The following is a 24,004-nucleotide window of genomic DNA, read 5'->3' on the forward strand; positions in this document are numbered from 1 at the left end:
ATCTTATTTTATTTTATTTTGCTTTTATTCACCATCTTCTCACCAACTTTTTCACACTGGGGACAGTGTGATTTAAGTCTGGGGGAGGATGTCTATCCGTACTAATCATTTTCCTGCTTTGCTTTTAAATTTCAAGTACTTTTTAAATTCTAATATGTAACCTATTCGACATTAAGTATTTTTCAGGAATGTTTGACGCAAAACTATGATGATTTAGACCTGCACACTTCTACACCATGCATGATAGCTCATTTGTGGTTAGCACTAGACTAGGCGGTAGCTAGAGTACTTGCACTACGAACTCCCACCAGAGGACTTCTATTCATGGAGATTCTTTCTGACAGGATATACTAGCTCATTTTATTTGGACTTAATATTGATATCTAATTTTCTCATCATTGATTTTAGGTAGGCATCGACATACACATCTAGGACGTCTTTTACCATCACTTTTACCACTATTTGTCGTCCTAGATGACCATTTTATCTTTATCTGGTACCATACCCTAAACCCTAAACCCTTGTTTTCAATCCTCATGCATTCTCTCTTTAGTTTATATCAGTAGATATGTGCAAAAACGTCGGAGAGAAGAGGAGCGACACAGTTTTCAGTCACTCACAAAGGAGACTGAATGGAATTGGGAAGGAAGAGTATCAGAAACATAATAAAGCTTTACAAGATAGATATTAACTGGTAAATTCATGCTCTCTAAGACTCTATATCTAAAGGTGTTCCCTTTCTTCTTAAAAAAAAAAAAAACGTGAAAAGAGAAAGGGAAACAAAAAGCCTAATGAGTCTTAGATTGTCGAAATTTGTGGAGCAATGAGCAACCACTATTCGTTTAAGGAGCTATTGATTTGAAAGATTTACAAAAATCTAAGTCTGGGGGAGTTTGGAGAGAACCTGTGGATGAAGACCATGAATCTATGTCAAGAAGAAAGTGACTGAAAACTGTGGATACCAACAGCTTCACTCTCTCTTGCGGTTTTGCATAATATCCTGCATCCTCCAAATCTTCAGGTAACCCGTAAACACTTTAAGCCTTACCCCCCAAAATAATCCTTCTTGACACCTAGCCTAGATCGCCTTGCCTCGATTTTCTTCGATGAGAACCACATAGATTTTTAATGAATGTTAAGAGCTAGTTGACTGGAAGTTAGATCTTAGTGCATAGATTTCTGCATGACGGATTAACGGACTAGTTATGCCTATATTGCTAGTGAGAATTTTCTAGGCTATTCCCGATTGATGCATACTGATTGATATTGGTCTAGAAGTTTGGTCTCTGAGATTTTGTTTAGTTCCTGCGTTTTCAAACCTCTCGCCGAGATTTAGCCTTTGTTTTGTTTGAGGACAAACAAAAGACTAAGTCTGGGGGAGTTGATAACACAGGATTTTGACCATTTTTATGGATCATTTTAATATCTTTTACAGGTGTTTTTACTCCATTTTCAAAGGTTTTCAAAGGATTTCTATGTTTCCGGATTTTAAAAGACTTTTCAGGTAATTTGGGATAAAGAGGCACAAAATGGAACAAAAAGACTCTTTTGGATAAATGCAGATGATGGGGTGGTGTGTTGGTCAACTACGTGAGGGAACAAGTTTTACCCTTAACAAAACAAAAGAAAGCCGCAAGTGCACAGCTAATCTGTTGTAGTATTTAGGGATCGAATCCACAGAGATTTGTGTGCCTGGTATTCTTCTACGGTTTTTAACTTTATGTCTAGACTAAATTGGTTTTAAAGGTTGGTTGTTTTTCTTGAATTAAACTAAAGGAAAATAAAGCAAATAAATCTATCCTAAAAGGCAAGTAAAGAAATCGAATGAAAGGCAGTAGAACAAGTAAAATATCGAACTAAACAAAGATAAGGCAAGTAAAATATCGCATGAAAGGTAAATAAAGCAAGTAAATAACGAACTAAGGAAATTAAAATGCAGGTCTAAAAGAGCAAGTAAAAATTGATGGAAATTGTAAACTATGGCTAAAAACGCTGAGCTTTTTGGAACTCTAAGGGATCATAATCGGTTTTAACATTAAGGTAGATAGATTGGGATTGACGGATAACAATATATGGGTTCTAGAGCTAGAGTACGGCGGTATGAGTACGTCACTTTCGTGATCATAACCAACTGTTTCTCCCAACCCTGACCAGTAGGTTTCCACTCTGGCCCTGGAAGGGAGAGAACGCAAGAGCTGCATAAGACTCGTCAATACTCACGATCTCGCCGCAGGTAGGTTTCCACTCCTACGGAAAAATCGCCTGTTTCATTCTAGGGCTGATATTTAATGAAAACTTTCGCAACACTAACTATCTAGATCAGATACTAGGCGATCAATCAAGCATACATGCAATAAGAACAAGAATAAACAGAGAACATGTCGAAATCCCAGATCTATAAACCCAGATGTCTTAATCGATTATGAGAGCCCCTTTCGGGAACCCTAAGCCCAACTCGGAATCTACTCAGACATGGCTGAGTTCGACATCATCATTGGTTTTAATAAAGGTAATGAAAAACAGTAAAGAAAAGAGATAAAGAAAGCTTCTCTATTGAAGAACTCGGACTTGAACAATCTTCTACAAAAATCTCATAAAAACGGCTAAAGGAAAAGGGTTTCTGTAAAGTATCAAAAAGCTCTCCTAAAAATGACCTAAATGACATGTATTTATAGTCTCCAATACTCCATGGTCTCTAGGGTTCCGGAATTGAGGCTGGGAATGACTTTGGGCTTCAGATAAGTGGGCTTTAAGTCGGAGCTTGAATGCCGCGGTCGGGAGTGCTGTGACCGCGGCAATTGACTTGTTTCCCGCGGTCGGGAAGCTTCTGACCGCGGCAAATAGCTTGTTGGCCGCGGTCGCGTGAGCTGCTGGCCGACTCCGCGTGGCTTCGGGGCTAATGGAATATCTTGAGATCTAACTGTTGGAATGTCTCCAAACCAAGTGCATTTGAAAGCTGGTTGATTCTTCTATAAGTTGTCCAATTTTTAGGGTGATCAGACGGTGAGAAGGTCTTCGTCTCTCCATGAGAGTTCTGACGGTCTGCATTTATCCAAAGAGTCTTTTTGTCTATTTTATGCCTCTTTATCCCAAATTACCTGGAAAGTCTTTTAAAATCCGAAAACATAGAATCCTTTTGAAAACCTTTGAAATGGAGTAAAACACCTTGTAAAAGATATTAAAATGATCCATAAAAATGGTCAAAATCCGGTGTTATCAACTCCCCCAGACTTAGTCTTTTGTTTGTCCTCAAACAAAACAAAGGCTAAATCTCGGCGAGAGGTTTGAAAACGCAGGAACTAAACAAAATCTCAGAGACCAAACTTCTAGACCAATATCAATCAGTATGCATCAATCGGGAATAGCCTGGAGGGTGCAGGACATTATGCAAAACCGCAAGAGAGAGTGAAGCTGTTGGTATCCACAGTTTTCAGTCACTTTTTCTTGACATAGATTCATGGTCTTCTTCCTCAGGTTCTCTCCAAACTCCCCCAGACTTAGATTTTTGTAAATCTTTCAAAACAATAGCTCCTTAAACGAATAGTGGTTGCTCATTGCTCCATAAATGTCGACAATCTAAGACTCATTAGGCTTTTTGTTTCCCTTTCTCTTTTCACGTTTTTTTTTTTTTTTTTTTTTTTTAGAGAAAAGGGAACACCTTTAGATATAGAGTCTTAGAGAGCACGAATTTACCAGTTAATATCTGTCTTGTAAAGCTTTATTATGTTTCTGATACTCTTCCTTCCCAATTCCATTCAGTCTCTTTTGCGAGTGACTGAAAACTGCGTCGCTCCTCTTCTCTCCGACGTTTTTGCACATATCTGCTGATATAAACTAAAGAGAGAATGCATGAGGATTGAAAACAAAGGTTTTGGGTTTAGGGTAAGGTACCAGATAAAGATAAACTGGTCATCTAGGACGACAAAGAGTGGTAAAAGTGATGGTAAAAGACGTCCTAGATGTGTATGTCGATGCCTGCCTAAAATCAAGGGTTGTTTTGAAAATAAGGACGTTTTTAAGTTTTAATTTGAGAAAAGGGTAGTTTTAAGTTTTAATTGGTCGGAGTTGGGATATATTTTCGTAATGGCAAACTTACCCTTCTTTCTGAGAGAGAGAGAGAGAGATACAGTGCAGTCTGTTCCTTAGAGAGAGACAGACTCAGAAAATACCGTGGGTCCCAGGCGAAGTCTACGTCCGGGCGCGTAACAGGCGGGAAGAGAGTACTCACGCGCGTGATTGGGTCGTTTTTTGGGCCCGATGTCGAATTTGGGAATGAAATTCCCAAAAACCACCTTTCTGGGCCTCGGTTATGGGCCGGAAACTACCCAACTAATTACACGAAAAACTACCTTTCACATTCTCTTTTTAATTTTGGCGGGAAAATTGTTGTTAATTAGAGATAAGGGAGATAAATTGGTAAAAATAAGAAACAAAGTACCCTAACCAAATTAGAAACCTTAGTTTCCCTTTCCAGAAGATGTTGAAATTGAAGGGGAAATTATGCGATGATCAAGAGGACAACAACCATGGTTAGTAACTTAATCCTATTATTGTACACCCATAGATTTGTCATTGTTATTTTCGATTTTTTTCGGTCTGGTGTTCGCTATTTGCCAGTAGTTTTTTATAGATATGGTGTTCGCGAATTGCAGTGGATGCGTTCATTCTTGTTATGGCGGGAACGTGGATAAGGTACTATACAGGAGAATGGGATTTCAAAATGGACATTTCTCGTCGTGGAATGTGCATAAATTGCAAAGAGGTGTCCGGACCAGATGATTTGAGAAATCTGATTGCGCATGAGTTCGGATTAGACACGAGAGTTATTTCGGTGGAGATTTCCTACTGGTTTGATGATGTTCTAGCTGAGCTTAATGGTGATGGGAGTTGTCCATGTGTAATAGTTACTCCTCGAGAGTATAAATTCTTCCTTTCGCTGCATAAGTCTGACAAGTCTGTGAATTTATTTGTCACATTCAAGGAGTCAGTAAATGGTGAAATGGTGAGATTGAAACGGAAGGAAAGTCTTGAAGTTCAAATTGCGAGGGAACGGCGAAAGTCCTTAGGGCCAACAAACTTCATTGCCTCTTCTTCGGCTGAGTCTAGACAACCCGATGATGAAGCAGATGATGAAGATATCGATGATTGTTTGCTGATAGCACATGCCGAGAAAGTAGAGGCAGAGGCCGCAATGAACACCTCCAAAGGTGTACAACCTGAAGCTGTCTCTGTAATCCATCCTCCAATGGGATTAAAAATGTCCCAGGAATCAGAGAAAGTAGCGGCTAAGGCCAGCACTAACACCTCCGTTAATGTAAAACCGGATGTTCCAAGTCACGCTGTCTCTATTCACCACCCTGAGTTGGAATTAAAAATGTCCCAGGAATCAGATGAGGCGAGAGATTCGGAAGAGAAGGAAGCTGATGATGTTGACGATGCAGAATACCGATCTGATGATGATTATGATCCGGATTATGATTTTGACTGGTGGAATGATTACGTACTAGCAGATGGTAAGGGTTTCCATTCTAAACCTGGATTTGATGAGGATAAGGATGACTCTGGTAGTTCAGGCGGTTGTGGAAGTACTCGCGGAAGTGAGCCGAGTGATTCAAACCATATGGACAACTCCATTGCCTTAACGGAGAGTCCTATTCATTTTCCTGGAAGAAAGAGGACTGTATGTGAGAATGTTCTGGCTCCCCATGGAGATGATGATGATTTTGTGCAGAGTCCGACAGGTGATGTCAGTTGGGGGCGTCAGAATGGCGGTGCAGAGCTGAAGAAAGTGATTAAACGTACAGAACTATATGGATTTCCGGATGTGGCACCAGTCTCTGATGAAATGGCAGGGGATTTCGATGAACTTGATTTGTCAAATGAAGATGGAGAGATATGGGTTGGAAAAAAGTTCAGGAACAAGGAACACTTTAAAATCACGTTGGCCATCAATGCGCTAAAGAATATAGTGACGTTCGAATTCAAAAAGCATGCGAAGAAGTACACAGTCAATGTCCATCAAAGATATGTGATTGGAGAGTGTTGGGGGGTCAAGTTGGCGAGTCGGCATTGTATGAGGTGAGGAAGGCATGTTTGAAGCATACATGCCACCCGGATACAAGAAAGAAATTTTCTAAACATGCTACTTCTAAAGTCATGGCAGCTCTGCTGAAGTCTAAGTATGAGAATGCAATAGTTGGGCCACGTGCGAGTCAGCTACCTGCGATTGTTCTCTCCGAATATAATATTACAGCCTCGTACTGGAAATGTTGGAAAGCTAAGGAGCTGGCTATATACTCTGCTCACGGAACAGAGGAGACTTCTTTCAAATTATTACCGATTTACCTCCATGTCCTCAAGTATGCTAACCCCGGCACCATAACGCATTTGATAATCGAGAGCGAGAGAGATGAAAAAGAAGGAAAATGTATTACCAGGTTTAAGTCCGTATTTATGGCATTGGCTGCGTGTATATCTGGATGGAAACATTTGAAACAAGTACTTGTTGTTGATGGGACTCACCTCACTGGTAAGTATAAGGGTTGTCTATTAACGGCCAGTGGACAAGATGCTAATTACCAAGTATTTCCAATAGCGTTCGCCGTTGTTGATGCAGAGTCTGACAAGACGTGGAGGTGGTTCTTTGAGAAGTTGTTAGAAATTATTCCAGATTCCTCTGATCTTACTATTATCTCGGATAGGCACGGTGGAATTGCCAAAGCTAAAAAGAAATGGTATCCACAGTCACACCACGGTGCATGTCTTGTCCATATCCAGAGAAATGTTCACGGTAAATTCAAAGGTTCCGGTCAGAAAGGGTTGGTCGGAAAGGCTGGAGAAGCATTCACAGTTTCTAATTTCAAGAAACTATACGCAAGGCTGAAGGATGTTGATTATGGTTGTTGGGAGTACATGGAAAAAATCCCTCTTGCGCTGTGGACTAGATCACACTTTTCTGGTCAGAGGTATAATATGACCTCCAGTAACATTGCAGAGTCTCTGAACAATTCACTATTAGCTCCAAGAGACAGTCCAATCGTTGCAATGCTAGAATTTATCAGGCGAATGTTAAGTAGGTGGCTTGAATGCAGAAGAGAGACCATTCAAAAGCTGGATGGTGACATTACAGAAGAGGTTGACAAGTTAATGAACCTGCAGCAGCAAAAATCTGCTGCACTATCGGTTCAAGGCATTTCTTTGTGGGAGGTTGAAGTGAGTTCTGAGTTCGGTGTACGGAGGCTTGTTGATCTGGAAAACAAAACATGCTCATGTCTAGAGTTTCAGACATTGAAATAACCTTGCCGACATGCAATGGCCGCGGCTAGGCTTCGCCAAGTGGAATACAGCAGTTTGGTTGATCCAATTCTTAAGAAATCAATTTGGAGTGCAACAGTTTCTGGCAAAATCCTACCAGTGCCCGACCCTGACGACATTCGTATCCCAGCAGAAGTGCGTTACCTTATTATTATGCCACCTAAGGCAAAGCGTCCATCAGGAAGGCCTACGACGAAGAGAAAACTTTCAGCAGGAGAGTATCCTCAGGTTAGTGTACACTAAACATATATTTTTTCCCAGTGATATTGATTACTGATTAATGATTACTGATATACGCTGTTGCAGGTTGTGAAAAAAAAAGAAACCAAACAAATGCTCGAGATGTGGAAATCCCGGCCATAACCGGGCAAAATGCAAGGAACCATTGGGTTGACCGGGTGTGGCTTTTGTGTGTGTCATGTTGCTTTTTGTGTGGGGATGTTGCTTTGTTTTTCGGGTTTACACTATGTTTCCCTCCCTCTATTTAAACTTGGAAAGACATGAACTATGTTATATTTGTTATGAAATTAATGATGTTTACTGGACAGGGTGTACACAGTGCGTACACCCTTGTCGGTGGACACAGTTTGTGGACACTGTGATCTCGCTTTGTTTTTCGGGTTTGTTTCTAGCGTACACTATGTTTCCCTATATTTAAACTCCGAAAGGCATGAACTATGTTAAATTTGGTATAAAAATGATGATGTTTACTGGTCAAGGGTGTACACCCTTGACGGTGGACACAGTTTGTGTACACTATGATGGTGGACAACATAGGCAAGTTTACATCATATAGTGTATTTGCATTATGGCTTATTTATAAGTTTACATTTGTATGGTGACGCATATAAATTTATGTGTATGGACGTTAGGGGTTATGTTTAGGGTTTAGGGTTTAGGGCTTAGGGTTTACGATGTAGGGTTTTGGTATCAAAATAATTATCAAAGACATGGTTCTGGATCAAAATAATTATCAAAGACATGGTTCTATAGCAGAGAAAGAAAACATTATGAAAGACATGGTTCGAATAAACAACGGACAATGATCGTGTCTTTGAATTGAAATTGTAGGATAGGACAGCTCGAATAAACGTTTTTTTCAAAAAACAAGTCATGACGGTTTTGAAAATTGATTTAATGAAACCAGTGTATGAGGAATAAACGCGAACCAAAAAAATCAAATTGGAAACGACAAAAACTAATTAAGTACCTTTTTTGAAACCTGTTGCACCGTTTGACCGACTCGTTTCCCTTCTTTAGTTTATAATGTTTTTCCTGTCGTCCTCTATAAAAACTGTCCCCTGCCTTCTTCTTTAGTGAAACAAGTTTCCGGAGACAGAAAAAGGTAATAACAGCAGAAGTTAATTACACAGAAACTTAATATTTACTTTCTAAAAATGTACTCAGCCAAAGTGATATCATTGCAATTGAAGGAAGTGGAGAGGAAAAACAGTCCATGTTTCAGTACAGGTATTTGATGGTTCATTTGAAAATAGGGGATTAGTTTAGTTTTAGTTTTTCAGGATCGGTCTTTTACATCGTCTACCTAATTAGTGTTTTGCCGATTTCATTAGGACCTGTGGGTGAGGACTTGTATCACTGGGAAGCTATCATAACGGGGCCTAAAGGTTCACCCTATGAGAATGGTGTTTTCAAACTAGACATTCACTTTCCGCTTGACTACCCTTTCGCGCCTCCTAGGGTAAGGATTGAAGCATATCATTGCTTTCTCAAATTGCTGTATTTTTAGGGTTTAGGATTTAGTCAATAAAGATTTCAATTACTAATAACACCGATTTTTTTCAGGTGATGTTCAAAACAAAAGTCTATCACCCAAACGTTACAACTTATGGGAACATTTTTCTGAAGATGTTGAACCCAACTCACTTCAGGACCAACAACAGCATCAATGATGTATTTTTACATATGAAAGAAATAAATCGTTATTGTGTTTTATGGAATATAATATTAATTCCGTTTAACTAAGGGATTAACTGTGTTTACATGTATATGTAGTCATGGAATATTAATTCAAAGATTGTTCATTACATACTAAAAGGAAATATAGGTGTACACTTCAAAGAGTGTACACATACTAGTGTAAACTTTCAAAGGTGTACAGCATAAACTTAATTTTAAAGCATTTCGCAGATACGCCTAGCACACCAATATATGAAGCAACCATTGCAAAGTACTCGGATCTCAGGTTCGAAATGATCAAATGCAAAATCAGGCAGCTTGATGATTTCGTCGTTTGGATATGAAAATGAGTTAGAGTACGTATCCATGTATCCAGTTTCGTAATATGAAATCTCAAGAATTAACTCCTCACCTAATTGTCGCACGCGCTCTGACTGTAGACTTCCGTGATGCGTTGCCAACAGTTGCAATGTTTGGCTTGCGGAAGAAGGGTCACCCAAGCAAACGCTGAACATGGCCGACGCCAGGGTGGAGAGAGCGTCGGTGGGAACATTTGGTTCCAGCATGGTCCTACTTGCAATGAGATCTGCGCCTCTGGTTGCAAGTCTCAGGCCTTCCCAGTATCTTGCCTCAGGGTTTCCACTCGCCAAACATTTCAGAAAGAATTGGCGTCTTTCCTTTCCAGGACATATGTCGCTGGGGACACAGCAAAGGGCATAAATGTTGGAAGCTTTGAGGACATCGTCAGTGAAAACAAGCCGGAGGGTGCGCTTTCCAGCGCGCACAAATGGTCCGAGTCGCCAAAATGCTTTCCAGCGCGCACAAATGGTCCGAGTCGCCAAAATGCTTATGTCTAAAAGGGTTTACAATCCCATATACCAATGTTGGTGTACGTTTAAAACCCCGTATACCAATGTTAGTGTACGTTTACGATTCCGTATAGATGTGAAAATTGTTATCTTAGATGTTCGGCAGAACGCTTTGCAAAAATGCTTTATGTCTAACAGCCTTATGTCCAAAAATTGTTTACACTCCCGTATACCAATGCTGGTGTACGTTTACGAACTCGTATACCAATGTTGGTGTACGGTGGTGTACGTTTACGAACCCGTATACCAATGGTAATGTTACTTTATTTTCTAAAATGTGTAGTGTTACTTTATTTTCAACCTGTTTTATGATTCCAATCTATATCTGATCCCATTTACGTAAGTAAGTGTACGTCTTTAGGTATACTGTATTAGGTGTACATAAATAATTACAGTGAATAGGTATACTGTAATAGGTATACTATAATAGGTGTACATAAATAATTACAGAGAATAGGTGTACATAATTAATTACTGCCCTAGACGAAATGATATCCACCTAATTTAACTTTGATATTTCGAATGAAAAAAACCCCCATTTTTTTAAAAAAATGGTAAGAGCTATGATAAAATCAACATAAGTACCATAAATATCATAAAATAAACATAAGTACAATAAATATCATAAATCAACATAAGTACTAAAAAAACGAGAGCAGACAAGCAATTTCAAAAACATCAGCTGTAGTTCGGAACACTAAGACAATATAAATAATTAACGACAGACGAAGGTTACGGCTTTCACCAATCGAGCATGACCGGCCAGCTTGGAACGACGTTCCTAATGAAGCGGAAGAGCCTTTGGGTCTCTTGGGCCCAGAAACAGGTTGTGCACTTTGGCTGCTTAAAGTCTTCTCTAAACCACTGCAGCCAGTAATTTATAACCCCGCACTGACAAGTGTACAGCGCAAGGAATCTCGGATGAAAGGCAGCCGCTTTCTCAGCGAAATCCACTGGCAAATCGAAATTCCATCCGTGTGGAACTTCGGCCAGCAACAACCGGCTCATCCTCCTCCGGTTTTGCACCGTCAGCCTGCCCAAATACTCCTCTGCACGGACGAAGTCTTCCGGCACAGCTCTGAGCCACATCTCGTACACAAAAAGGGCTCGGTCGTAGCCTCCCTCCGCAGCAGCCCTCATCAAATCCACGCCTTCACCATCTTGGAAGAAAAAGTAGGCTTGCATCCCCCTCTCGAAAATAACCCCTGGATTACCCGCGTCATAGAATCTCCTCATCATCGCTGGGTAATGTGGAACCGCCGCTGGTTCATGCACGACTTCGGCGGGATCAATGGCTCGATAGAAACCCCTGCTTCTGCCGATACGGTTGAAACGAGAACAAACAGCACGGAGGCGGGCTATTTCTCTTACAGTTGGGTTTGTAGCGGCCATAATTTGTTCCAGCAATTCATCAGGGAGTGAGAGAAGAAAGGAAAAATCACCATCACCACCTCTGTTTCTCCTTCGAACCATTGTTTATTTCGGTGAAAAGAGAAAAAATAAGAAGATGTAATGAGAAATAAGAGAAAGGATTGAAAATGTTTTGAAAGAGGAAGTTATGATGGTGCTAAGTAGGCAGTTATGATGAAGGGATTGAATTTAAAGAGGTAGTAGTGCGGTTTTAATAGAGCCGAATAGATGTCTTTGAAGAGAGACGTTGAAAAGAGACGAAAATGTGTCTTTTCGTTTACCGGCAAAATTAAATTACCACAATAAATACAGAATTACCAAATAACAGCAAATTTCACCATTAAACTTTTTTGACAAATGATTTAATTTAATTTTGGATATACCACAATATATTTATGATATCTGAGACAATACTATTAGTATTTATGATAATATCGAAATTTCATTGACAACCCAGCCCTTTATTTATTTGTTGGAAACTAAATTTCTTGTCATCATTACAGACGTTTTCTCAACATCACGTAAACCGAGATATAGAGTACAGATTGTCCACATAGACGAAATCATGCATATTTTTAAACATATGCGTACAGAAATAGGTAAGGTGAGACTTTTAATAAATAATGTCGTTTGTATATCCATATTCTCCGAAAATACCCACAAAAGAGATAATGTCGTTTGTATACTCAAATATATAATATGTGATAAATGTAACATTCAGGTGTACAAGTTTAGGTGTACATATTGAGTCCAGATTGAGGTGTTCTTTTTTTTTTGTAGTTATTAGACGTACAAAGAGAGGAAAACTGAGACTTAAAAGATATAACAGAATGGTTCTCGAAAAACTGAAACTACCACCCACCGAAATTAAATATTGTCAACACAATTAAAGTATACATAAATAGAAAGCAAAACAAAGTACACCTACATACATACAGGCCTAAATAAAAGATTAAATCATAAAGTACGAAATATGGAATCTAATCGATCACACACCAAGGTGTACACACCAAGGTGTACACAACGCAGGTGTACACACCGAAACTGGTTGTCTTTCACCAATCAGTCACCATTCTTCCATTGACGGCCCAGAACGCGCTGCATACCAAACAAATACGAAGAACTTTTGCGTTTCCTGTGCCCAGAAACACGACGTGCACATGCTTGGCCCCTTTAACAATTCGTCATGCCAATCAAGTTGAGCATTGGCAACACCACAGCGACAAGACCAAAGTGTGGCAAACTGAGCATTAGTCTCAAATCTCCTCCTCGAAAACTCATCATGCAAATTAACATAACCACGCTCACCTCCACCAATAATTTTCCGAATTATTCTCCTCATTGCCCCCCTGCTTAGTTTTGAAAGATACTCTAAACCCACGGGGTCTTCGACCACTGCTTTCATGTACATGCCATACATGTAAATACCTGTTTTGTATCCCATATCTGCCGATTCCTTGATGAGTTTGATGCCACCTTTGTCTCCACGGCAGAAGTAGTCTTGCATCCCCTTCATGAACAACAAACCAGGATTGCGTGCGTCATACATCCTCCTCAACAAGTTGGGAAATTCCCAAAACGCGATAAAAGGCATATCGAAATCTTCGGGAATAGGCATCTCCAATTCCACGGGATCAACCGATGCCAGAAAATTTTGGGTTAAAGTGCAGGCCTGGAACCATTTGCAAACTTGCTTCAGTGTGAAAATTTGTTGGACGGAGTTGCAACTGTATGTGAGAACCTTCTCCAATAGTTCGTCGGGAAGCGCTATCAGAGGGGATTGACAATCACGGATATCCGCATCACATCGCCCTCTCTTTGGTGCCATAGTTAATTTGTGAGGTTCAATTGTGATGAAAACGGTTGTTTATGGAGATGGAATAACTGCGGTTTAAGATTTGTGAAGCGGAACAGTTCTTTATGTTGCATATAATAATAAAAAACCCCACTAATTGAGCGTATACATTAAATGCGGTTACCGTTAAGATTGTAAATGAGTTTGTAAAATTATTGCATAAACCATAAATTTCCTTGTACACCCAGTAGATGTACACCTAAATGGATATTGGTGTACAGGTACATATTTCTCTTGGAACACAGTATTCACACACCAATTAATAAGTACTAAAATAAAGTGAACTATGAACAAATTTTTCTTGATGTACTCCCATTTCATGCATATTGGTGTACAACTAAACGCTGTTAGGTGTACGGATGCGCAATTACTAAAGTAAACTAAATTGTAACCAAACTAAATAATTGACACACCATTTAATAGATACTAAAGTAAACCCTAAAGTATAACCATAAAAATTCTCAAATAAACCCACATCCTAAACATTATCAAACACATAATCCAACAAATAACCCTTCCATACATTGTCAAGTTCAACATTAAACTTCAACATTCGTCCTAAGCGTTGGCAATAGCCGGATTCCCGACAAACTCTTCGTATGAGTCCATGGCGTATTTCTCCCTTAACTTGTCAACGGCATCGTCCGTTATCAAAGCCATATCCTCCACTCCAAGCCCTGCAGCATGCATCTCTAAGAATTTGACCGCACATGGCCCACAATCACCGGATCTTTTGTTCTGATATATGCCCTCCAAACGACTCCATGTGTAAGGGGTGGTGCGTACGCCTTCCGTTAATTTTCTATCCAAATAACGCTTCAATATAAATGGCATACTTTGACACACGGGCGCCATATACTGCTCCACAGCCGCTTCATCATTATGACTGATGAAAGAGTCCAAAATCTTTATGTTGCCCGTTTTAAAGTCAATTACAAGGCCCACCCAATGCTCAGACCCCCAGTTCATCGGGACGCATACAACGTCCACAAACCGTAGAAACATTTGCCTCTGCCGCTGATTAGCCCACTTTGCTGGTTTTCCCAATACAATGCTCTGAATGGTTTTCCCCCAGTCATACTAATTTTTGTCTCGCGATATGAAATCGTTGTAGTAGTTGCCGATGATGGATATGAACAAGGTGTCTACAAATGCTACCCTGTCTTTCAAGTAGATTTCACCTCTACATCTCCAAAGCATGGCCATTATTACTTGCATGTGCTGACAAATAACAAAACATAAATAACATATATTACAGATAATTAAAGATTGAGTAAGTACTAACAATATACTTACCATCGTGTTAACCCACTCAGTAGGCTTCGCAATTTGTAGGAAGAATTGATTGTTCACAGTATGACCAGTGACAATGCAAAAGTCGCTGTAATGAGAGCAATTGGTAATTGATTAGAATGAAAGTTTATGGATAAATTGCTTTCAATACGATATAACTTACATGTTTCTTTCACGCGATAATAACTCCTGAAATGCCTTGAAGTGGTCTTCTTCAACCCATTCGAGTGGTTTGTACGGAGCTTTCGATCTGGATACAAATAGAGCTTTCACCTTTGAATCAGCGGTGTAAATATCCCAAATCTTGTCCGACCGTACACGTGCGCGTTTTCCTCTACCTCTTCCTCCTCTACCTGTTCCTCTTCCTCTTCCTCCTCTTCCTGTTCCTCCACTTTTTCGCCTCACACCAGACGATCCCTCAACTTCTTGTGGGGGTTTAGGAGTACAAGGGGTCTTCTGCGAAGCATCACTTGCATCCTCAGGCGCAGTATGGTAATCTTTCCCCAAATTTGAGTCGTCCTCATTAGCCACAGCCTACAAACCACCGTAACAATAAAGCGTATAACATATCAATCGTATACCTAGCGTATACCTAAACACTACTGTATACACATCCATATCATATGAACAACTTTAATGTCTGACCTCTGCATCTTGCGCATCTGTCTGCGCTTCATGTTTCTTATATGCGTAGCTCAATGGGTGAGGAGTCTGAGGTTTGTAGACTACTAAGGGGCCTGACACCAAATTTGTTCTACCACCATCCACCTGAATAAGTCATAAATAACATAGCACAATACACCCACGTTATGAAACTTAATAGAGTCAGCTGCTGCCTAAACAATTAGCTCACCTCGTTGAGGCCAGTAGGTGGATCTTCATCCGGAATGACGAAGTAAGGAGGTGGACGAGTTGTTCCTGAATTGGCTTGTCCCGGTTCAGGGGTCATCGTCGGAGCTTCTGGAGTCTTCAAGTACGCATGGTCCCTAGGAGAATAATGGTCCCCGCCGTAGTAAGTAGATGTCCCTTCTTCATCATCTCTTTCTTTCTGGTGTACACCAGCTTCGGGGTGTACACCATCATTATGGCGTACGCTAGACTGTGCCCCATCATAACCTCCTTCTTCACCTCCATCTTCGGCTTCGTCTTCATCTTCATCCGGTTTTTAACCATCTTTTTTGGAATTCTGTCCTTCGTCATCCTGTTCCCCATCTTCTTTTGACTGGTGTACATCGTCATCTTCTTCGTCCTCTTGGTATACGCCCAAACTCTTGTCCAACTCGGTCTTAATGTCACGAAGGAGCAAAGTATTCTGACGTACTATCCATCTTTTAAGCTCTTTAATGGGTCCACTATCAAGGGATTTATCTTCCGATAGATTGGAAGAGTTCTTGCCCCTGCCACTCTTCCTCTGCATGGGACGTTTTTCAGTTTGATGAGTTTTCTGTTTTTTCTTCGGTCTGGTGGATGGCTCAGGTTCCTGTTCATTGGTAACCTCGTCCTCTGCATCACTAATATCCACGATAGGGGCCAGTGCCACTGCAAAATCCGAAGGTGTGAATTTGTACCCCTCGGCCATGAGTTCCTGCATGAATGCAACTTCGGCATCCTCTACCTCATCTACCCAACGCAATTCATTCTGTTGGTCATTGTCACCATCATCCAGTACCATCTGTTTCACAGACAACTAAGACAATTGTAAAATTGCCAACCAAAATGACAGAACACTTATCTTTTAAGACAAGTACTACAAAATAAGACTACAAATACTACTAAATCTAATACTACAAATAATTTACCAGAGGGTCGGATTCCACGGCATGTATGTCCCCAAGATGCAACAGTGTGATAACGTTTTGACAGCCTTCGGGATCTTCAAGGAATGTCTTCAAGTTATCAGGTTGAGGAATTTTGGAAACCAACATTGGTATAGATTAGAGGGCCATGAGTTGTAGTGATAGAGGGAATCCATAGCATGCACTGGTTTTCTGTTTAAGCTGACGGCGCAATCGTGTTACAGGATTCTCCCTTTTCTCGGCATCCATGATTGCCTTCCGAGCTTGAAAACGAGATACTGTTTTGTTAAAGGATACCCTCCCCCATGGATACACCATGAACCTATCCAAGTCAGTCAGCATGGCAACGTATTTCTCGGTGAGGGCCTTTTTTGCTATTGCAAAACAGAACACCGTCGACAAGAACGATTAGGGCCAATGGAAGCCGTTTCCATTGGGGTAGATCCGGGTCCTTTAGCATTTCAAGCACATCAAACACGGTCATCGCCTTCGCTCTTCCGAACAGGTCTTTCCAGATTCCTGTTTTTCCCACATCGTCTTCTTCTTCTGTGCTATCAGGTTCGGGATTGCAATTCAATCCAGTGATTTCCTTGAACTCCCGTATCGAATATCTCAGAGGCTGTCCACCAAAGAGGAACCAAATCTCGTGTTTCTTCGTGGTCACAAGTTGTCGTGATAGAAGGGCATGGACAAGTTTGGCGCTGTTGCAACATCTTGCAACAGGTAGATGGAACAACTTCCCAAACTGGGAATGAAGTAGCTTCTCAAGATCTTCAGTACCCTTTAACGCCTCGACAAGGAGGCCAATGACATTGGCCTTTGAATATATGTTCAACCGAGCACCAACGGGGTAGCAACCATCGCCGAGGACTCGTTTTGGTAGTTTTTCCGAAAGGTTATTTGAAGCTTCTCCATCTTCCATGCCTGTATTTGAAGGTTCTCCGTCTTCCATACCTGTATTTGAACGAAAACAACAATTCCGAAATGCACAAAAAGATATAGTATTCTGGATAAACGGAAAACTACCCTATTTGTATGGTCTCCTATAAAAACTTCTGTAACTGTTTCTAGATGATATAAGAGTAATCCAACCGTTTTAAATCAATATATAGACATAAGTACTACAGTTCATAACCGCCAATACATAAATCAAGCCAATCAGGCGCCCCGTTTCAATCTTAATCTTAATTACAATCTTAATTTGAATTACAAACCGCCAGTACAGTTCAGACAAGGTCGAAGTTCATAAATGTAACCTACTTTTAGAATTCTGAGAAGGCCATTCTAGAAGAAGAGGAGCGAATTGTACTTTGGCTCTACACCGCCGGCGTGGATTCAGACGACTCGAGTGAATGGGATGTTCAACCCGGTCACTCCGTCGCGGTGGCATGGGTGGCATGGGCGAGTGGTCCGTCGGAGCTGTCTTCGAGTTACTCCGGAGCACTCGCCTCGACACCGGAGGCACGGTGTTGTTCCGCGTTAACGATTTTTTAACTTTCCCCGCCATTATAAAGGTCTATCGGAGGCTAATCGGAGCTGGATTGCCGGAGATGGTAGATAGACGACGTCCAGATGTGGATCCCGAATTAAATTTTTAATTTAAATGTTAGGGTGTCGATAAATTATACTTCGGTTTTTAATTTGGTTTTACTTCGGTTTATGATATTGGACTTCGGTTGATAATTTTGTGTAATCGGTTTACCAAATCGGATTTAATCAGGCATTTTTAGTTATTTTACTTCGATAATGGCAATTTCGAAAATAAAAATTGCCTAAGGGCCCTTGTGGGAAGACAAACAGTAAAAACACACATTTCCTTCTACGGTTTTCAAAACATCCTATTCCTCAAATTTAAAACTTAAAAACATCTCATTCAGCAATTTTCTCTAAAATCAATGATGAGAAAAATTAGATATCAATATTAAGTCCAAATATAGTGAGCTAGTATATCCTGTCAGAAAGAATCTCCATGAATAGAAGTCCTCTGGTGAGTGTTCGTGGTGCAAGTACTCTAGCTACCGCCTAGTCTAGTGCTAACCACAAATGAGCTATCATGCATAGTGTAGAAGTGTACAGGTCTAAATCATCATAGTTTTGCGGCAAACATTCCTGAAAAATACTTAATGTCGAATAGGTTACATATTAAAATTTAAAAAGTACTTGAAATTTAAAAGCAAAAGCAGGAAAATAATCAGTACGGATAGACATCCTCCCCCAGACTTAAATCACACTGTCCCCAGTGTGAAAAAGTTGGTGAGAAGATGGTGAATAAAAGCAAAATAAGATAAAATAAGATAAAAGAAAAGAAAATGATGATAGAACCGTGATGGTAGTGAAGTGCTGATCAATCACTCATCCATTTTCTGCAAAATGAAATGATTCTTGGAAAAAGAGTGAATTTGGGTGCTAATTTTAACACATTAAGATCTGTTATACTAATGCTAGTATAAAGAGATTAATTAAAACTAGTAGCAAACAAAATTGATATTAAATCAGAGAAATCAAGTAGTTTATGACTAAATTCGGATTTTTTATGTCCTCAACATAGAAATCTTCTAAAAATCAGTTTTTATGAGCAATTTCCATGTGAATTCTAAAGATTACCCAATACTAATCACTAATCACACAAGACTAAATCAAATTCATCAATTTTACTGTTCCAAATTCGATTTTTATGAAGCATGAAGAATCCAACTTTCAAAATCTCAATTCCTCTAAAGCTAGGTGCTAAAATCGATTTTTAGATAACCTAAATGGATAATCTATCATCCTTAAGCTATTTCCACCATCAATAGACCAAGATTTTGGGTTTTTAAAGAAAACCCTAAGTTCAAAATCGAGTAAGAATGGTGAGTTTGAGGTTCATACCTTGCTGGAAAGAGAGAATTGATGGCATAATTGAAATCAGCTTCGAAAAAGAGTGAGGTTTGAGCCAAAAATCTCTTAAAAAGCTTAAGAATTGAAAAATGTGTTCTTTCTCCTAAATCTCTAAGTTTTTTGGAGAAGAAGAGAAGAAAGAGTTTTGATCCAAAAATTTTGTTTCTTTTCTTTAAAAAGCGTTTTTGAAACAAAAACGGAAAATTTCTGGAAATTTTTAAGTTTACGGGAACTTACCTTTTCTTGTTTACACATTAGGAATGTTTAAAACTTACGGAGGATCTTTTCGGGTTTTACCGGGAACATTTCCGGAAAAACCGGGAATCACCGAAAAACGTCACAAATCCGCGACACAACCTCAACGACCAACGGCCGCGGTCAGGAGACGCGCGACCGCGGTGGATGAAGGCTCGGCCGCAGTCGCATTCACGGTGCCGCGGTCGATGCACCGTTTGCCGCGGTCCCGTCAGTTGCGACCGCGGGTCGTCCTCCTGCGGCCTATTGTCCAATCTTCTCGTCTTTGCCGGGCAGAGCAGCTAAAGACCTACCTTTTTCTTCTTAGTTTTTCTAATTTTCTGATTTTTTTTGTGTTTTTGTTTTATAAAATACCTAAAATTTAAAAAGAAAAAGAAAGCATAAATTCTAAAATGGAAAAGAAAATTAAAAGAAAGAGTACCTAAATGGGTTGCCTCCCATTAAGCGCTTTTGTTTTAAGTCGTTTAGCTCGACGTAAGCATGATGAATCAGGCTGATTTGAATGGCACTCCACTTGATGTGCCTTTATCACTTCCGGTTGGTGGAGGTTTTACTTCTTCCCCTTGAAGAGAAATCTTCTTACCTTTAATCTTCTTTCGGACCTTAATGTTGTTCAGAACCCTTTTTGTGTTTTCGATCAGCTCTTGGATTTGGTCCTCACTAGTTTCTGTTGCATCTGGTGGAATGATGATTTTGATATTTGCAAAAGCTTTCGGCTTCTCCTTTTCTTTCTCTTTTGGCATGTTTCCTTTGCTTGGAAATTCATCTAAGATAGTAGGATAGTACCTTTTTCTGTCCACATTGAGGAAAACAGTACGCCGGTTTGCGTGATCGATTATTGCTCCTACTGTAGCTAGGAATGGCCTCCCGAAAATGAGTGGTCTCTCCTTGTCTTTATCCATCTCCAGGATTTGGAAATCTGCTGGAACAATCTTATCTCCCACTAGAATTTGTAGATCATGAATCGCCCCTTCAATATCTTTTTGAGATGAATCTCCAAAGATAACCTTAACCGTCGATGTCCTTAAGGTTTTTATGCCCAATTTTTCGGCAAATGTCTTAGACATGATGTTGACATTGGCTCCGGAATCGCATAAGCAGTCTGTAAACTTGATTCCTGAAATGAAACACTGGAAAACAAAACGTCCCGGATCATCGGCTTTGGTAAGCCTTTGAAACGGTGATCGTTCGGGTACCTTAAACAGTGGCTGCTTGGGATCGATATCCTTGTACAGAGGTACAAAGATTGGGGTTTCTTCTTTCTTTCCATCGGTTCCGGACTCTTCTTCGGGCAATGTGGTTATGGCGTTGCAAAACTTCTTAGGGTTATCTTCAACTCTTCCCGGAAGAACTCCACTTTGCCTCTTCATAGAGTCGGCTGTCTGGGCGACTTGCACATCTAACTTTTTTACGTGCGAAGATAAGGATTCAAACTTACCATTCAGATCATTGTACATGCAGTCCACTTTCACGTTCACGTCTTTAGATGCCTTTTCGTTTGTCATAACGAGTTGTTGGATTGACTGTTCAAGTCTACCGATTTGTGAAGCTAGCTGGTTCGTCGTGACTCCCTGCTGTTGTACAAATTGATTGTTAAAATTCGTACCTTGGTAGTTATATGGCTGTCGCGGTTGATATGGTACTATTCCTCCAAAGTTTCCGCCTTGAAACTTGTTTTGGAATGATTTTTCTGAGGTGGATAGTACTGATCTTGAGGATTCTCCACATTAGGATTGCGGTAAGAGAGATTGTTGTAATTTGCATTCCGGAAGTTGTTGTTGAAGTTGTTGTTGGAGCGATTTCTTGAAATGCTTGATTAATGTGATCGATATCACTAGGTACTTCATCTTCTGCGCCATTGTTGGTTTCACAGGCATGGATAGGGCGATTGTTGCTCTTCAGAAGCTGGCTCACCATGTTCTTCAACTCGGTTATCTCCTTGTTTTCTGTTCCGGCTTGCTTCATTGATCGATCATATTCAGGACAGTCATTGTTATTGGCTTGAGCCAAATTTTCGATGAGAGCTCTTCCTTGGGTTATTGTCTTTTGCCCAAAATCTCCATTGCTAGCTGTATCAAGTGAAAGTTTGTATTTTGGTTGCAAACCTCGATAAAATGTGCTCAGCAGGCTTGATCCATGAAATCCATGATGAGGGCAATCACGTTCATACTCCTTAAAACGTTCCCAAGCTTCATAGAAAGATTCAGTTGGCCCTTGTTGAAAGGTTGAGATCTTCGTTCTCAGATTGTTCGACCTTGACTTAGTGTAGAAGTGGTTCAGGAAAGCAGTTCTACATTCTTCCCAATTAGTAATCGATCCTGCAGGCAAAGACTTCAACCAACAGTGAGCTTTATCTGCTAATGAAAAAGGGAACAACTTACACTTTAAATAGTCAGGTGGAACTTGGTTTGTTCTCATCATGCTGCAAATTTCTTCAAAAAGCTCGATATGGTCCATTGGGTGCTCAGAAGGAACTCCATGGAACTGGTTTTGCTTCACCAATGAGATGATTTGAGGCTTGACTTCAAACTTATTCCGGTTTGGAAATGGTACTTGAATCGCAGATCGATTCTGAAAATTTTGAGTAGGTGCATCAAAATCAGCTATGCGATGGTTCCTGGCTTGTCTTCGGTGTTGATTTGCTGGCGGAATGGGGCGGTGAATGCGTTCATTCGGCTGCATTGCTGGGTGGTCACCATCGGCTACATTGATGGGTGGATCAAGGTCTTCACGTCCTTCTCTCTCTCGGTTCTGGTGGTTTCTTGGAAGAACCTCATCCTCCTCTCCATCTTGTCGAGCATGATCATCTTCTATGTGATCATTCTCTTCGTTTTCTCCATGTTCGGACCCGTCTTGGTCCATATTTAAATTTTGATTAATAGGATCTCCAGGCTGGTCGTCGTTGGCCATTCCTTGCGTTCGTCTAAGTCTTCGAAGTTCTCTTTCGTGTCTGTCTATCTCGTCTAGAATTGGAATGTCTCCTGCAGGTCTACGCCTGGTATTCATGCAATTCAGAGAAAGACAAAAGAAGGGAAAGATAGTTCAGAAAAACTTTAAGAAAGAACTAGAGATCAGGTGTCTAGAACAGAAGTTAAAACAAGAAAAATAGCAAAAGGCAGCGAAACAAATCCCCGGCAACGGCGCCAAAAACTTGATGGGGTGGTGTGTTGGTTAACTACGTGAGGGAACAAGTTTTACCCTTAACAAAACAAAAGAAAGCCGCAAGTGCACAGCTAATCTGTTGTAGTATTTAGGGATCGAATCCACAGAGATTTGTGTGTTTGGTATTCTTCTACGGTTTTTAACTTTATGTCTAGACTAAATTGGTTTTAAAGGTTGGTTGTTTTTCTTGAATTAAACTAAAGGAAAATAAAGCAAATAAATCTATCCTAAAAGGCAAGTAAAGAAATCGAATTAAAGGCAGTAGAACAAGTAAAATATCGAACTAAACAAAGATAAGCCAAGTAAAATATCGCATGAAAGGTAAATAAAGCAAGTAAATAACGAACTAAGGAAATTAAAATGCAGGTCTAAAAGAGCAAGTAAAAATCGATGGAAATTGTAAACTATGGCTAAAAACGCTGAGCTTTTGGGAACTCTAAGGGATCATAATCGGTTTTAACATTAAGGTAGATAGATTGGGATTGACGGATAACAATATATGGGTTCTAGAGCTAGAGTACGGCGGTATGACTACGTCACTGTCGTGATCATAACCAACTGTTTCTCGCAACCCTGACCAGTAGGTTTCCACTCTGGCCCTGGAAGGGAGAGAACGCAAGAGCTGCATAAGACTCGTCAATACTCACGATCTCGCCGCAGGTAGGTTTCCACTCCTACGGAAAAATCGCCTGTTTCATTCTAGGGCTGATACTTAATGAAAACTTTCGCAACACTAACTATCTAGATCAGATACTAGGTGATCAATCAAGCATACATGCAATAAGAACAAGAATCAACAGAGAACAGGTCGAAATCCCAGATCTATAAACCTAGATGTCTTAATCGATTATGAGAGCCCCTTTCGGGAACCCTAAGCCCAACTCGGGATCTACTCAGACATGGCTGAGTTGGACATCATCATTGGTTTTAATAAAAGTAATTAAAAACAGTAAAGAAAAGAGATAAAGAAAGCTTCTCTATTGAAGAACTCGGACTTGAACAATCTTCTACAAAAATTTCATAAAAACGGATAAAGGAAAAGGGTTTCTGTAAAGTATCAAAAAGCTCTCCTAAAAACGACCTAAATGACATGTATTTATAGTCTCCAATACTCCATGGTCTCTAGGGTTCCGGAATTGAGGCTGGGAATGACTTTGGGCTTCAGATAAGTGGGCTTTAAGTCGGAGCTTGAATGCCGCGGTCGGGAGTGCTGTGACCGCAGCAATTGGCTTGTTTCCCGCGGTCGGGAAGCT

The 24,004-nt window shown here is 40.3% G+C and overlaps 1 protein-coding gene and 1 non-coding gene across 2 annotated transcripts; both read left to right on the forward strand.

Annotated features, from left to right (window-relative positions):
- Window positions 1-6,156: 6,156 nt before the first annotated feature.
- On the forward strand, window positions 6,157-7,296 carry LOC112087534. Its single transcript, XM_024157443.1, has one exon. The coding sequence runs from the start codon at window positions 6,157-6,159 to the stop codon at window positions 7,294-7,296; it is 1,140 nt and encodes a 379-aa protein (XP_024013211.1).
- A 14,433-nt stretch (window positions 7,297-21,729) lies between these two features.
- On the forward strand, window positions 21,730-21,836 carry LOC112087669. The gene has a single exon (XR_002900215.1). It is a non-coding gene; the product is annotated as a small nucleolar RNA R71 (small nucleolar RNA).
- The last annotated feature ends 2,168 nt before the right edge of the window (window positions 21,837-24,004 follow it).

This window comes from Eutrema salsugineum, unplaced genomic scaffold, assembly GCF_000478725.1.
Source record: "Eutrema salsugineum unplaced genomic scaffold, Eutsalg1_0 scaffold_17, whole genome shotgun sequence".
NCBI classification, from domain to species: domain Eukaryota; kingdom Viridiplantae; phylum Streptophyta; class Magnoliopsida; order Brassicales; family Brassicaceae; genus Eutrema; species Eutrema salsugineum.